Raw genomic sequence first — 17,280 nt, 5'->3', positions numbered from 1 at the left:
ATTTTGATCCCTCTTGGGGTCATAGATAATGTATTTCTCAATGGTGTTCCTCTTTTTTCTCTGCTTGCTCATTTTCCCAGCCTAAACCTGTTTTGGGGTGCTTCCTGAGCTTTTGGGACACTCCCACAAGGGTTTCAGTGTGTGAGCCTCTGTCCTCCCTCGTGGTCTGTGAATGACTGTAAGCATTCCCCTCTGCCTCTGGGCTGAGGTGGGAGGGCCCTGCTGTTCTATGGGGGTGCCTAGACTGTGATCAGGATCTGAATGTGTTCAGAGCCCCAGAGTCCTGTTTCAGTGGCAGAGCTTGCCAGTCTCTCTCTTCACTCCCCTCTCTTGGTTCAGTGGGCTTATTCCCTGGGACCTCCTGCTTACCAGCTCCGCCTGCTTCTGTTTCCTACTTCTGGGCTGCCACAAGACCAAGTTGCTTGCTGTGTGCCCTGAGGGCTGGGCTTCACGTGTTCTCTCTGGCAGAAGTCCCCTGCTGTTCCCCCAGGTTGTGCCCAGTGCTCCCTGTAGTGTAGCTCAGGAGACTCCCCCACTGCTGTGAGCCGTGGCTCCCAGTGCCCTGGGGCTGCCTCTGGGAGGCTGAAGTTCTTTGGCTCTGGTGGGCCACCCCTCTGGTGGGCAGCGCCTCCGACCCCGGGGAGCAGAGCCTTTCTGCTCTTTTCTAGGTTACCTTGAGTAGGAGAACTGCCTCACTGGGTCCCTCTGTGGGTTCTGTCTCTTGAAAATTTAGTTAACAGTCCTTATCTTATAAGTTTAATGAAAGAACACATAAGACAAGATCCATTCTTGTAGCCATCTTGGCTCTGCCCCTCAAGACAACTCTTCTTTAAAAAAATAGAAGGTAATAATCTTTGATCTTTGTTTAAACTCCACAGTTCCTTCTCTGGATACAGATGATGTTCTCCATCACAGATACCCTAAAATTGAACCTGATTATTGCACTGATGGGGAATGAGCATGATTTATACTTTCTAAAATTAAGCTTCTTAGAACACTAAATCTTCAGAGTCCTTTCTATGGAACCTGAGGTTAGAGTGGATCTGGGGTGTCCCATTTGACCTCTGCCTCTCCCATCGCTTTTTACATTCCTGCTATGAATTTCTAACCACTTTGATATTTTATTATAGAATCTTTCTATTCTAGCTGCATTCAAATACAGAGCCTTGTAACTACATGCATCTCCTGCCAGTCTCTGGTCATACTGGGAAGCTACTGTGTTCTTTGCCAGAACTGGCTTTAGCTTTACTGGGCCTACTTTCTTATTGCCCATGGACTTCTGCCTGAATTTCCTGCTTTTTTGGGATGAAAGGTGTAACTTACTGGATTTCTTGATCATTATTCTATCTGATGCAATTGGGTTTTTCTGGTGTAGGTATATAGGAGTCATTCAACTTCCCTTCATTCAGGCAGCTGTCCAAGTCTGAAGGAACCCTCTGTTTTCTAAATCATGGATTCTTTTCATGACATTGATTTTCTCTGATTTTTATGTAGTACGAACCTGCTTTCATTCCAATATGTCCTTAATCATCTATATTTGTGCATCATGTAATAAATCAAATTAATCTGCACTAGAAATTTACATATATGTGGCCTTCTTTCCACCAGCACTACCACCACCACCACCTCCTGAATTCTGCCCTGCTTTCAGCAAGGTAGTTAACATTCTCAACTGTGATATCATGATATATGTTCTCACAACCATACTGCGTAGAGCAGTGGAACTGGATAGTCACTTATGGACTGAAGCTATGATCCAGATGGTATGTATATTAGCCAAATGTCTTCATAAGAAAAGTCCTCTAGTCCATCCATCTGCTTTCAGATAAGACTGCACTTAAATCATCCTTTAGCTGGTTATCTAAGATATTCTTAAAGATCCATAAAGGGGGGCATCTAGGTGGCACAGTGGATAAAGCACCGGCCCTGGAGTCAGGAGTACCTGGGTTCAAATCCTGTCTCAGACACTTAATAATTACCTAGCTGTGTGGCCTTGGGCAAGCCACTTAACTCCATTTACCTTGCAAAAACCTAAAAAAAAAAAGACCCCCTAAAGGAGATTCTACAGCTTCCCTTAGTAGCACATTCTCATGTTTAACAATTTCTACTTAGTTCCTTTTACTTATCATCTCCTTAATATAGTATAAATAATATTGTTCTTTGGGTCAAAGAATCTTTTTTCAAATCTCAGATCTCTCCTTACTAGTTGTGTGTCATTCTGGGACAGCTGTGTTACCTCTCTGAACTTTATTATCCTTATCCATAAAATGGATATAATGAAATAATAATTATAATTATAATTATTATTATTATTATACAAACTTTCTCACATAGTTGTGAGGAAAGTGCTTTGTAAACTTTAAAGCCTTGTCTAAATGTGAGTTATTTTATCTTTTCTTGTACAAATTGCTTTTTTTTTTTTTAGTTTTTTTTTTTTAAGGCAAACGGGGTTTAGTGGCTTGCCCAAGGCCACACAGCTAGGTACTGATTAAGTGTCTGAGACCAGATTTGAACCCAGGTTCTCCTGACTCCAGTGCCGGTGCTTTATCCACTGTGCCACCTAGCCACCCCCAAATTGCTTTTTTTCCCCCCTAAAATTTCTGCTCATCTTCAGAAGTATGAATAGTACATTTTTTATTTCTTTAAATCTCTCTCTTACATTAAAAAAAATTGTAGACTCTATAACCATGTGGTTATAATGGAAATCAGAAAGATAAATCATCAAATAAACAAAAATAAGGAAGAAAAATCTTACATAAAACCCTTTAACAATGAAGAACAAACAGATGAGCAGAATATAGATAAGAATTAGTTTTTCTGTGTCTCTTGATGTCTGTTTGAAGGCTTATTACTTTTCATTTTGTTTTACTGGAGTCATGTTTATAGTTGTGGTTTTTATGCCACTTTTTCATGTATGTATGCGTCTTTTCTTATTTATTTATATTTATATTTCTTTTTTTTTTCTGGATCCCTTAATTTTTAAGAAATTTAACCAAAATTGTAGTTTCAAAATCTTCCTTACTCAACTTTCTTGCTCCTTTAGGTATTTCATCTTCTTGCTCTGGGTCTTCTTGAAGAGAAACAACAGCTCCAAAGAGCTCCTGAAGAAGAAGTGACATTTGACTTTTACTACAAAGCTTCACGTACGTCTGATTATGATTTTTCATTGAAATTCTGATTTGTGAATGAAATTTTAAACTTGTCATTTTCACGACTTAATCTTCTTTAACAGGGAAGGTGTCTCTAACTTTATTAGCGCTTGTTTAATAATTTCTGCTAGTGGAACTCTCTGATTTTGTTTGCTCTCAGAGCAATAACTAGCACTAACTGCGTAAATGCCCTTGAGTGAGTGAGGGGCAAAGGGATGTGGTTTGTAGCAGCATCAGTGCAGAATACTTTCTGAAGAAAATTTTGCTTGGTTGCCTGGCTGTAGAGTCCATGGTAATTGGAAAAATGTGATCCATGAGAAAAATATCACAGATGAGGCATCTGAGGGTAGTGACTCAAGGATACTATACATGCTGATGATTACAAGTGTGGAGACATCAGGGGAAGGAAGAGAATACAATTCTTCCTACTTCAGAGGAAGTACATCTCATCTCTACCTCCATATGTTGCACCTTTGCACAGAGACCTGTTGAGCCTTGTTCCTCAGTAAGAGTTGTGCATCTCATTGCTTGACATCACTTTTTGATGCACATACCAGCTTTCCCAAAAATTTTTATGCTTACTTATTTCTGGATTTACAGTCTCACCTTTTGATTTGGTATTCCACTTTCAATATAGTATGACAGGATCCTAATCTTGAGGAGAATATCATTTGTAAAATATTTGCAAAGGGTCTCCTTAAAGATTTATTTTAATGCCTCTTTATAATATCTAGGCAACTCCTCTAAGTAACCACTGGCTTTGGGTTAAAATACTTTTGTTGAAAAGGCCATATAGACCCAGTAATGAATTATAGATATATTGTCCAAGAACCAGACTATCTAAATTTGACTAGAGCAGCCAAAGAGTGTTTAATCTTTCAGCCATGACCATTTAGAAACACCTGTGAGAAAGGCATAATGGAGCTCAATCTGTGTCAGCAGAGTAACTATCCAAACTGACAAAAATAGTAAAAGTTGCAGAAGACATTCATGTGATTGATTTAAATTTAAAATATATCTGAAGCAACAGTAACTGAATAACTATCTTTAAAACTCTTATTTGGAGCAAAACTATGTAGGTCTAACTTGCATTACTAAATAGGAAAGTTTTAGATTTACAGTCTACATTTTACAATTTTTCTAGTTTTTTCAAGCCACTGAAACACATTTTCAGGGGATGTCATAGGACTTTTTTTCACAGAGGTGTGGAAGACCAGGAAAGTTCTTTCTTTTTTGGATCATTACTAATCAACCAGTAAAGCAAAAGCATCTCCTGTACCAAAATTTCATAATGAATTTTTAATTAAATAAGGATATAATGATTATTTATGACTATATTCTCTCCTATTTTTTCTATATTTTATTCTTTTTGATCCCCACCAGTAAGGAGTGGGCAAAAGAAGGGAAAATATGTGTTTTATATATCAGTTTTATTAAAATATTTGGTAAGGGAAAAATGAAAGTGTTTAAGTAATTTTTATTGCAATTGTAAATAATTATAATTTTAAAACTAAATTCAGACATTTTGTATACTTTATTTTAAAGGTATTGTAAAATGGACTTAATTTGTACAATTCTGCTTTTACTTCCTCAAAAAGGGTTGGCAAGTTCATCTGGGAATGCTCAGAATATACAAACATTTTTGGAAAAACTGAAAGGAGTTCCTCAATTGGAGGCTCAAAAGGACATGATAATTTGGATACTACAGGTAGGTAAGAAAAAAAATAAAGTTTATCTTGAATGATAAACAAAATATGCATGCCTTGTTTTAATTTTATTCTATTAATTTTATCCTATCCCTCATTTGTTACTATTTTTCTAATTCTGCAGTGCTTTCCCCTGCCCTACAGAATTAAACAGCCTTCCCTCTGATGATGAATTTATCTATTTTCTAGTTCATTATCATTTGTCTGTCTTGTGGGGTGTTTTTACTTTTGCTCTTGTTTATATTTTATATATATCTTCACTAAATAGGATCTTTGTCAGACTACTTTGTAGTATCCAATACAACATTAGAAGAGAATGAAATATAATAAATCCTGTCTCCCTTAAGATAGGAAATTGTGTAATAGAAATCACTGTTAAGAATTAAAATATAATTCAGATATGTGACACAGTAGATAGACTCAAATTCAAATCTCCCTGTGAAACTTACTAGCTGTGGAACAGAGTAAATCACTTAACACCATTTTCCTTAGTTCCTCATCTATCAAATGAACTGAAGAAGGGAAATAGCACACCACTCAAGTATCTTTACCAAAAAAACCCCAAATGAGATCATGAAGAGTCAGACATGATTGAAACAACTGAATAATAACAGCAGTAATAGTACTTACTATTTGAGCTAATAGCGCATTTTCTTGATTTTCATTTTAGGAAGGTTATAATTGTTCAGTCATTCAGTGTAATTCTTCATGACTCCATGAACCATACCGTCCTTGGTTTCCTCTTAGCAAAGAAACTGAAGTAGTTTGTATTTTTCAGTGGACTAAAGCAGAGGTTGTTTCCAGGTTCCTGGGGCAGGATTTGAAATCATCTTTCCCAACTACTTTGCAGAGTAGATCCATGGGTGTGGTATAATTGCATATTTTTCCAGATTTTTTCAATGTACTGATTAGTTTAAATTTTTTTTCTCTTTTAAAAAAAATTCTTAATTTTAGAGTATGTCTCTCAGGTGGGGAAGTGAGGGAGGGATATTTGGAGAAATTTAACTGATATGAATAACAGTTTTAAGAAAGAAAATGCTTCAAATAGTTTTCATAAAATTTCATATTTAAAGACAAAAGTTACTTGTTTGCCCTTTAAGTCAGCTATAGTACTGTTACATCCCAAAGAGATCAAAAAAAGAGTAAAAGGTTCTATATGTACAAAAATATTTATAACAGCAACTTTTGAATGGTAGGAAAAATCTAGAAACTAAGAGGAAACTAAGGAAATAGTCATCAATGGGGACTGAACAAATTGTGGCTTATGAATGTATTGAAATACAGTGCAGTACGAAATGAAGTCAAAGACAGCATCAAAGAAACCTGAGAGATCTGTATGAACAGATGCAGAGTAAATTAAGCATAATTAGAACAATTTACGATAATGTAAAACTAACAACTAAGGAAAGAAAAGCTGGACCACTTTGAAAACAATGTATTATATTTATTATATAGGTTTTTTTGAAATGGAAATGTATTGTCCTATGTTGAATCCTTTCATGGTCTGCTGTGTGCATGTTAATGTGGGTTTTTTCACTTCTCATTTTGTATTAAATTTTAAAATTTTAAAAATTTATCAAAAAAAGACCTGAAGTACCAATAAAAAAAATTTCATATTTACATAAGATTTTCTCTGACAACTGATTTAAGAAGACTAAAAGCTAAAATAGCTTTTATGGAAAAACCATTTAAGTTATATATAAGTAGGATCATGTTCACAATAAGGAGGATAAGATAATTTACCATGCATATATATATATATACCATCTAATTTTTTCCTTTAATATTTCATTCTTTCTACATAGATGTTTGACACAGTGAAACGATTAAGGGAAAAATCTAGTTTAACAGTTGCGACTGTATCAGGATCAGAACTTATCAAGAGTGATGAGGTAATAAAATCATAGCAATGTGGGTCTTTCTATCATAATTTCAATTAGTTTCTACCCTGACCTTGAATATTAGGGATATTTTATAGCTGTTCATTATTAAGGGAACTTACTATAGTTACAAATGAAAATGTAGACTTATTTTTCTCTTCTATTCTCTTCTTCTTTCTTCTATTCTATTCTGTTCTGTTATGCCTTGTAGATCTAGGTGTATTTGGGGAAGTTATTCATATTTTTCTTTCATAAGACTCAGAAAAACTTGAAGGAAGAGCCATATCCCAGGAATATTTATTGAGGTTGTCTGGTATATTTTGGATTAGGTCTTTTGAGTTAAAATTTATGGCTCTTAATTTTTGACTCATTAAGTTGACAATGATATTGATGTATATAAAGCTCTTACCATGGAAGGTGATATTTTATTAAGCAGTATAAAAAGGACTGTGCTCAGACAAGACTAGTAAATAAAGAAGTGCTAAAGAATCCAAAGTAATCTTGTGAATTTCCTTTCTTCAAAAGTCTCTTTAGGTTTCAAAGCAGAAACTTTAAAATATTTTAAATTTCCCTTTAGACTTCATCTTTTGATCTCTGTCAAATAACATTAAAAGTTTTTTAAGTTGATGGTACCCATTCATTTCACGATTGAAGTAAAGACTTATTAATTTAAAAACAGTACAAGTTAATGAAGAGGAGAAAGCCTCCTCCTATAATAGAGATTCCTTGACAAAGCAGAAACAGGAGGGACAAGATTAGCACTTTGCCTCATACATTAAGGAAGTTCAGTTTTGATAGTGTGATCTGATTTGTAACTTATATTTAACTCTGTGATAACTGGTTTCTACTGTATTCTCTGATGTTTTTCTTTAAATTCAGAGTATGCAGGATAAAGAAAAGGCAGAACGCAAGAGAAAGGCGGAAGCTGCTAGGTTGCATCGCCAAAAGATCATGGCACAGATGTCAGCCTTACAGAGGAATTTCATTGAAACTCACAAACTATTGTATGAGAATACCTTAGATCTACAAGGGAAAGAAAATTCCGTTGTCGAGGAAGAGAGGTAAGAAACTGTATTAACTCTGTACTTTGAAATAAGAAAAATTAAATGCTTACAAAATAAAATTCCTTAAATATATGATGAAATTCATGACTTCCAGAGAAAATTTTAATCAGCATATTAAATGTGATCTTACCAAAATATCAGAATGTCCTGTCCATAAAGAAATATGTTTATTTGAAAAACTATTCTGCCACCTAAATTCTTAACTTAATTAAATTAGTTAATTTTAGTTAACTTAAATTAGTTTAAATCTTGGAACAAAAAGTGCCTAGTACTTTTTTTGGTTAAAAAAAGGCTAATAATATCTTAAAGTTTATTTACCTAGAAGTGATGATTCTTAACCTATGTTTGGGGGTTCTTTTTTTTTCCTTCATAAGAATCTGTTGTGTAACTACAAATTCCATTTCATTTCTATAAGAAGAATACTAGCATTTAGTTTAATCATTGAATAAAAAGTATTGACTGTGTATCATATTAGCACGATAACAAATTCAGGAAGCTAAGAGGCATGCAGATTAAAATACAGAAACACTAGTAACAGAAACAGACAAAGGACAATATCTGGTAAGTAAAAATTGTCATCATTCAGCAGGCAGTCAATCAACAACCAATCAACAAGCACTTGTTAAGTTGAAATGTCTTAATTCTTGTGCTGGATATAAACGCAAAAACAGTCTCTGCTGTAAAGGAGCTTATATTTTAATGAAGAAGACATAAATAATGTCATGTAGCTAGGTATTTACAATATACATGCACAATAAAAGAAAAGGTCAACCAGAAGTGGTGAGTAGGAAAGGCTTCCTGCAGAAGGTAAGATTTGAGTTGAGTTTTGAAGGTAGTCAGGAATTCTCAGAGGAGGGAAATAATTTCATCTATGGGGCTCAGTCTTGCTAAGATACAAAGACAAAAGAAAGAGCATCATGAAGGAGGAAAAGCAAGGAAATCAGTACATCCGGATCACAGAATGTTTGGGGCAGTTAAGTAAAGTATCTAAAGGCTGAAAAAGTAGGAAGGACCAATTTTGAGGAATTTTAAAGTACTTTTCAATGAAATCATCCTGGAGGCAACAAGGTGTTGTGGAAGTATTAAATATGGGCATGTGACATGATCAGAATTAATCTGACTGGATGAATGAGAAGACGTTGGTATTTTTGACAGTAATAGGGGAGAGTCTGCATGGGAAATATAAAGAATTTCATTTTGGATTGGTGATTTGGGACTGAAGGTTAGGAGAGAGATTCAGTAGCAAGATTGTCAGGGCTTCAGCTATAAATTATACAAAAATACTTTTTTGGAAAATAAAATTTGTTCCAACACAATTGATATATTATGGAATGTTGTTAGCATACTGCAAATTTCAAGTGAGTTATATGCAATTTCTTACCTGAAAATGAACAGGAATTCAGAAAATTGCATCATTTCACAATAATTCACAAACTTCAATGCTTTAGATAGCCACTTGTACAAACAAATTTCAGATATTTTTCAAGGTAAACTGCTATATCTGTTGTGTATCTTCTAGTTCCTTAGGAACAGTAGACAGAGGAGGATTATTTCCCTTTCCCCTTCAACTCTTCACCTTTTACCATAGCCTCTGGTCTCTAGAGCTACCTGCCCAGCTTGTTTGAGGTTTAAGTAGTATGGATCTGTCAGCAGTATAGGCAGAGCAGCAGCAAACAGCAAGAGACTGTAGATTCTGCTACTATTTATTGTAATAAATGTATTCCTTAACCATGAAACATGTATAAAACTGTGCCACCATATTTTTATTTGGTCTCTCACCTTTTTTTTTAATGTGAAACTGATGAAAGTTTTGAGTTGATACCCCTAATCACATATTTTCTATAAGCTTTGTGGCTCTGTGTGATTTTATTTATATAACCTAGTGCTTTTTGAGTACATATGTCATATTGTAACAGAATTCACAGTGTTTGAGAATAAAGGAGAAGTAGATCTTAAGGGTACTATGGAGGAAATGTTGGTAACTAGTTAGATGTGATATATGAAAGAGAGGAGAGCTAAGTTAATGTTACAAGAATATAATTTAAGTGGGTCAGGAGATTCATGAAATCTTAGAATTTGGTGCTGGAAGATCATCTAGTTCAATTTTCCCATTTTAAAGATTAGAGAGTAAGTTCCTAAGTGACCAAGGGTGCCTGCTCAAGGTTGAATCTGTAATCTATGTAGAGCAGAGAATCATATTTACATCAGTTTGTTTGGAATTCTCTAATTTTTAAATTACTCCCTGAAATTCAAGTAAACATTTTTTAATCTCTTTATTTCTTTTGGTAGTGTACCTATGACCATTGACTACTCTAGAATTGCTTTGGGACCTAAACGTGGCCCTTCTCTAAGTGAAAAGGAAATGCTGACATGTATTCTATGTCAAGAGGAGCAAGAAGTAAGATTAGAAAATGCTGCCATGGTTTTATCAGCCTGTGTCCAGAAATCCAGTGCTTTAACACAGCAGAGGGGGAAACCTTTGGAACTCTCAGGGGGTATGTATATTACAAATTCTTCTTGGTTATACCTGTTCATGTGTTCTCTCTCTCTCTCTCTCTCTCTCTCTCTCTCTCTCTCTCTCTCACACACACACACACACACACACACACACACACACACACACACACACACACCCACTGTGTGTGTTTGTTCGAACATGCTGTTTGGAGAGAAATTGGAAATAGAGACACTACTTTCATTCTCATTTGAGCAAATTACTTAACTTTATCAGCCATGATTTATCTATCTGTAAGATTCATATTTTTAATATGTCATTTAAACTGTTTTGCTTAAAAAGTACTTTGAAGTAGATAAAGCCTATTCTGATTTGAAGTTCCCTCAGAAGGATGGTAATCTTTACAATTCTGATATATTTAGACATTATCTATTTTTTAAGAAATTACTTCTCATGTCGAGCTAAAATTTGTCTCCCTATAATTTCTATCCCATTAGCCCTTTGTACCCTCTGGAAAATAATTCTAAAAACTTTACTGTATGATAACTCTTCCCTTATTTTGTTATAGCAGTCATATGCCCCTGAATCTTCTCTGGTGCATGATAAACATGACCAATTCCTTTAGTTAATTTCTTTATTATTCTAGTTACTTAGCTCTGGAAGAACTGTACCTTATCAATATTCTTAAATTTTGATGTCCAAAATTTAATACAGATTTAGTATGGTCAGAACTTAATTTTTCTGGAACTTAACAACTTTTAACCTCTGTCTTCTTTCCTAACAAAGAAAACAAGCAATTAAGGAGAAAGATTAGATTAGTGCAAGCATGTTGACATTTGCTCTTCAGATTTTTATATCTAAAATTTACTTTTAGATTGAGGAAATTTGCCAAACTTTCTCAGTCCATGACATCCTTAGTGTTTGAGTAATGTTTTCACAGCAACTCTAGAACAAAAGAAATATCTAATAGATCTGTTTACTGCATGGTAGGTCCAAACAATGTAATAAGCATTTATGTCCTAATAACAGCTGTTTGGAAAAATCCTGCACATAAATTAAACAAATTTTTTTTGGCATGTCTTTTTTTTTTTTTTTTTTAAGGTTTTTGCAAGCAAATGGGGTTAAGGGGCTTGCCCAAGGCCACACAGCTAGGTAATTATTAAGTGTCTGAGACCAGATTTGAACCCAGGTACTCCTGACTCCAAGGCCAGTGCTTTATCCACTACACACCTAGGATCCCTTTTTTGGCATTCCTAAAGGGAATTGTATAACTTCTCAAACCTTAAATTAGGGACATTGTCACTCTCATTTTCCTGTACCACATTGATTTTCACATGGTGCTTGCCTCAGAGAAACTGCCAAAAACTCAACTTTGCCAAAAATATAAACCTCACAAATGAGAAAGTTCAAAAAACTAATTATATAGCCAAAAATACTACTTAAAAAAAACAAAGCTTCACATATCCCAAACATTTGAGAATGTCATTGAAAAAATTGCAAGGCATTTAATGATTTAATGTTGAAACTATAAACAGTATTGAGCTAGTAGATCTCACACCGACTGACTAATGTTAAGTATCTCTTATCAAGGAAATTTGATGTTTCCATCAGAAATTTTTAAAAATATTAGTCTCTGTGAGTTTACCTCAAGTTTGGTTTAGGGAGCTATAGTAATTCATACATTAATATTTCCAAAGCTTTTAAGGTCCCCCCTCTAGCACCCTACTTCAGTATGTGACTTCATTTTGAACATTAATCTTTTGTAGACCAATTATATGAACTTCTTTAAACCAAAAGACATTTTTCTTGCATCTATCAAAGTTTTGTTGTCTAGTGGTCTTCTGAGAGAATGGTAGCATGCAAAGTATTACTATTTGCCAAGAATTGTTAACTCTGATATAAGCCTAATATGAATTTCCAGGCCATTCTACAGGTACTCCCTCTAGTACTTTTTATTTTATTTTTTTAATTTTTATTTAAGGCAACAGGGTTATGTGACTTGCCCAAGGTCACATAGTGAGGCAATTATTAAGTATCTGAAGCTGGATTTGAACTCAGGTCCTCCTGACTCCAGGACCAGTGTTTTATCTACTGCACCACCTAGCTGCCCACCTCTAGTGCTTTTAAGAGAAGAAATCTTTACTACCTTTTAAGTTGCCTTTTGCTTTTGTGTTTAAGATATCAATGTTAAAGATGGTTAAACAAATCTGATTGAATTACAGTAAAAGCACTTCAGAAAAACTACATGTTTTCTTAGTATTCCTACATCAAAATAAAATAAAAACCCCAAACTATAAATTGGGGATTAATTCATTCATAGAATTATATTTTGCAAGTTGATTCATAGTTATATTTTATAGAACTATATTTTGTAGGCCATACTTATATTTTATCCCTTTACTGTGTTAGCAAAATTTATCTAAGGAGAGAAAATCATTCTTTTACTACTGCTAGGGTAATTCCTAAAGTTGTTGACAATGTGATAAGGCTGGGTACTGGACCTCTGATTGTATTGGTATAAGGAATTCTCAGATGAACAAACCTTCTATAAATGTCATTTGGAACCTTCAAGGTTCCTTGAAAGGTTAGGTGACTTAGTCAGGGTCACAGCCAGTCTGTATTAGAGACAGGACTTAAACCCCAGTAGGCACTTAATAATTACTGATTTATTTATTCAAAGCTACCTATTTATCCATTATACCTTACAAGTTCTTATAATGATAGCTAGGTTGTGAGCTTAGTGTCAGAAAACTATTGAGTTCAAATTCAGCTTCTGATACTTGGTAGCTACTTGACCCTGGCCAAGTCACTTAAATCTTATCTGCCTCATTTTCCTCATTTGAAAAATGGGGATAAAACAATTATCTCCCAAGATTTTATGAAGATTAAATGAGATTTTATTTGTAAAAAATGCTTAGCATAGTGCCTGACACATAGCTTGTTCTATATAAATACTTATAATGAAGTTATTTAGTAGATAATAGTAGTTTTTCATGATACGAGAAATTACTTCATAGCTCTAATTTATGTCTTCCTCTTCTAGAAACATCAGATCCACTCTTCATGGACCCTAACCTGGCATGTGGAACCCACACTGGCAGCTGTGGCCATGTCATGCATGCAGTCTGCTGGCAGAAGTAAGTCCTTTCTGATCTCATTTCAGTTCATTTCTTTGAAGAAGCAAAATTTTTTTTTTTTTTTTTTTTTTTTTTTTAGGTTTTTGCAAGGCAAATGGGGTTAAGTGCCTTGCCCAAGCCCACACAGCTAGGTAATTATTAAGTGTCTGAAACTGGATTTGAACCCAGGTACTCCTGACTCCAAGGCCGGTGCTTTATCCACTACGCCACCTAGCCGCTCCCTGGAGAAGCAAATTTAATTAAACTTGATATTTCTTGAACCAAACATCGCATTTTCTTATATCTCTTCTTCCTCAGAGATAATTCTTTTTCTTCTCCTCCATCACTTTCCTTTTATCCTTTTAAAATTTTCTCTTATCACTCCCAGAGTCTTTCCTTTTCTGTTCTTCACCTCTTTTCTTTCTTTTTAGTTTTTGTTTAATTTGATAGTTTTTTAGGAAACAGACAAGTTCATGTTTGAGAAGGATAAGGTGGGAGCAGTAAATATGAAAATGATAATGCAATGGGTGTTAAGATTTCAAAGAACAAAAATAAGTAGATCTTTGACCTGAGAGTTCAGTTATATGATGTGTGTGTATGTGTGTGTGTGTGTACATTTTTTATAAATACTCATAATTATATATAGTTGATCTTGGAGTCAAGAAGAGCCAGGAGTAAGTCAATGCTTCTAACAAGACTCAAAGAATAGAAGCAACAGAGAAATTACTAATATGCCTAGGGAGAGGGAATTTCTATACTGTGAGTTCCCAGTAGATGAGATCACAAGTATAAATCAAAAAAACCTTTTTACACATGGATATGTATGCATGTGTACTCATGTACACACATAGATTTACTTAACACATATAATATATTTTAAATCATTTTTATTATACCATGTATTTTAGGACATGCTGATTTTGTGGATTTCGGATCTACCCTTTGATTAGAAAGAGCTAAGATAAAGTCCTGCCCTCAAGGTACCTACTAGCTCTTTTGACTATGGGCAAGTCACTTGACCTCCCAGTTCCCCAGGTCACTCTCCAAGACTATAAATTATAGAGACACTAGCAGTCTGCTGCTTTAGGGAGTATTTTCCCATATTTTAAATCACAATTTTGGGAGAGAGAGAGAGAGAGAGAGAGAGAGAGAGAGAGAGAGAGAGAGAGAGAGAGAGTCAGTCAGTCTGTGTCTGTATGTCTGCGTATGTGTATGCACACGAATTGCAAAAAACATAACCCAGGCCGTGTAAAAAATTTATATTCAATAAACTATCATATTCTATAAACTATCATACTCTCAAATGCCTTAATATTTAAGCATGGTCTGTTTTTATCTTAGTCTTAGAAGTTTTAATCACTGTCACTCTGTGTTATATAATGATCAACTTTGGGAATAACTGGAAGATCATTTGCTTATGATTTTCAGTACTTCTTATACTGATATTGAAAACATAGAAATTTATATAAATAGCCACAAATATTATAGAACTGCCCCTGAATAAAAGGTATTATTCCAAAGATCAAAAAATAGGACAAGAGGATCATTTGTTCTGGGAAAGGAAAAAGCCTAAAAATTTGTCTCAGGCAAAACTTTTTTAACATGATGAAAATTTGTAGGTCTGACCTTATTTAACTGATCAATTTATTCTGATGATCAGAAATTAAAGGAAATAGTCTTTGTATTATATATCTAATTTCTAGTTGTGATAGTACAGCACTACAATAAACTTTCAGACTTGAAACATTTTTACCTCCAGTTTCCTTTGGGTAAGAAAGTCAGTTTACCTCTGGTAAAATGGATCAGTTGGGGAAGCTAGGTGGCACAGTGAATAGAACACTGGCCTTGGAGTCAGGAGGACCTGAGTTCAAATTTGGCCTCATACACTTAATAATTACTTAGCTGTGTGGTGTTAGGCAAATCATTTAACCCCATTGCCTTGCAAAAAAACCTAAAAATAAAAAATAAAATGGATCAGTCTTATGTATTTGCATTTTTTAATTTTTTTTTTTTGTGGAACAATGGGGTTAAAGTGACTTGCCCAAGATCACACAGCTAGTAAGTATCAAGAGTCTTGAGGCAAAATTTGAACTCAGTTCTTCCTGACTCCAGGATCAGTGCTGTATCCACTGTGCTACCTAACTTCCTCTATATTTACATTCTTTAGATCTATTGTGAGGGAAGCAACTTTTATAAGCTCACAAGCAGTTATTTAGTAGAATATCTAAAAAAATCCAGTTGTTTTTATATGAATTATTGTCAAGACTAGACATGCTGAAACACCTTGAGGTAATTTATTATTTCTAGAATACTCCTAGCATTTTTATGATATATTAAATTCCAGATATTTGCACGAACTAATCCATTTCTTTTGAATTTTGTAGGTACTTTGAAGCTATACAGATTAATTCTCGTCAACGCCTTCATGTTGAGTTTTTTGACTTGGAGAATGGAGAATATCTTTGTCCTCTTTGCAAATCTTTGTGCAATACTGTGATCCCCATTGTTCCTTTACAAATACAAAAGATAAATAGGTATATTTTGTTTGTGTACTGACCTTCATTTCTAAAAAACTGCTTCTAGTACCTCTTAGTGATTGCCTTATTTTTTTTATTATTAAAGATTTTGTTTGAATTTTACTTTTTTCCCCCCAATCTTACTCCCCCCCCCAGAAAGCAATTTTTTTAGTTTTTACCTTGTTTCCATGTTGTACATCGATCCAAACTGAGTGTAATGAGATATTGTCCCTGACTGTTGCACTGATGGAATGAGCAAATACATCAAAGTTGATCACCACCCTCATGTTGCTGTTAGAGTGTACAGTGTTTTTCTGGTTCTGCTCATTTCCCTCAGCATCAGTTCAGGCAGATCCCTCCGTGATTGCCTAATTTTGACACTACATGTCAGTTTTTCATGTAACAATAAGTAATTACATTTTTTTGGCCATGATTTATACTTTTTACTTTAGAACTTATTAGATATATTATCTAATCAGTGTTATTATTATTATTATTACTTGTAATTCATAACTAATACTAGTAATAACTAGTAGAGATTACATCCCATTCATACCTAATATAGAAATGTTTATAACACTTTTAAAATTTGTAAAATACATACATTCTCTCATTTGGTCCCTTCAACAACCCCAAGATATGATTAGCTCCATTTTACTGATAATGAAACCAAACTTGAGAGAAATGCCCAGGTGTCAGTAGGAATAAAAGATAGGATTCAATCCCAAATCTTCCTTAATCCTGGGTTCAGCACTGTTTCCACTATGGTTTACTGCCTCTCATTCAAATAAGTACAATTTTGTTTTATTGTCCTAACAGGGAAGTGATGGACTCAGGATATAAAATGTGATGGGGGGGGGGAGTATTACCAGTATAGGAATTTGTTTTGTTTTACCATGCATATTTCCTCTTTTTTGCTTTTTTTTTTTTTTTTTTTTTTTTAGTTTTTGCAAGGCAAATGGGGTTGGTAGAAAGTAAGAATAAGAATCGAGTTTTGTTTATTGGGAAAAAAAATAAAATGCTTAAAAGCCATCTCTTATGTCATCTTAAGGATTCTTATATTTGTGTGTATCTGTCATCAACTATTCACTATGATTATTCTCATTTGCCTCTTAGTATCACAGAGGGAACCCAGAAGATGATAAAAATTGACTAATCTTTGTCAAAGATCCCATAACTTATCATTGCTATTATGAACCAGTAACATTTTTTCTTTTGTTTTTTTTCAGTGAGAATGCAGAAGCTGTTGCTCAGCTTTTATCCTTGTCTCGGTGGATAGAAACTGTCATGGCCCGAATATCAGGTTACAGTGTGAAAAATGCTAAAGGTTTGATTTATGTCTTATTTTCAAATAAATTGCATGAGAACCTATTAAAAATTAAGTTCTGAAATTT

General features: G+C 34.3%; 1 protein-coding gene across 4 annotated transcripts in view; it reads left to right on the top strand.

The window, feature by feature from the left end:
* The window catches only part of UBR1 (ubiquitin protein ligase E3 component n-recognin 1), a 181,329-nt gene that overhangs the window by 103,962 nt on the left and 60,087 nt on the right, over positions 1-17,280 (top strand). For all 4 annotated transcript variants that reach the window (XM_074235207.1, XM_074235208.1, XM_074235209.1 and 1 more), the window contains exons 25-33: positions 1,609-1,763; positions 3,044-3,143; positions 4,748-4,857; positions 6,661-6,747; positions 7,615-7,796; positions 10,089-10,294; positions 13,298-13,391; positions 15,755-15,904; positions 17,116-17,213. In XM_074235207.1, the coding sequence (XP_074091308.1) occupies positions 1,609-1,763; positions 3,044-3,143; positions 4,748-4,857; positions 6,661-6,747; positions 7,615-7,796; positions 10,089-10,294; positions 13,298-13,391; positions 15,755-15,904; positions 17,116-17,213 (1,182 nt within the window). The remainder of the gene's footprint in view (positions 1-1,608; positions 1,764-3,043; positions 3,144-4,747; positions 4,858-6,660; positions 6,748-7,614; positions 7,797-10,088; positions 10,295-13,297; positions 13,392-15,754; positions 15,905-17,115; positions 17,214-17,280) is intronic.

Source organism: Macrotis lagotis, chromosome 4 (genome assembly GCF_037893015.1).
Source record: "Macrotis lagotis isolate mMagLag1 chromosome 4, bilby.v1.9.chrom.fasta, whole genome shotgun sequence".
Classification (NCBI taxonomy): domain Eukaryota; kingdom Metazoa; phylum Chordata; class Mammalia; order Peramelemorphia; family Peramelidae; genus Macrotis; species Macrotis lagotis.
The sequence above is the reverse complement of the archived record's forward strand: the minus strand, read 5'-3'. Positions and strand labels throughout refer to the sequence as shown.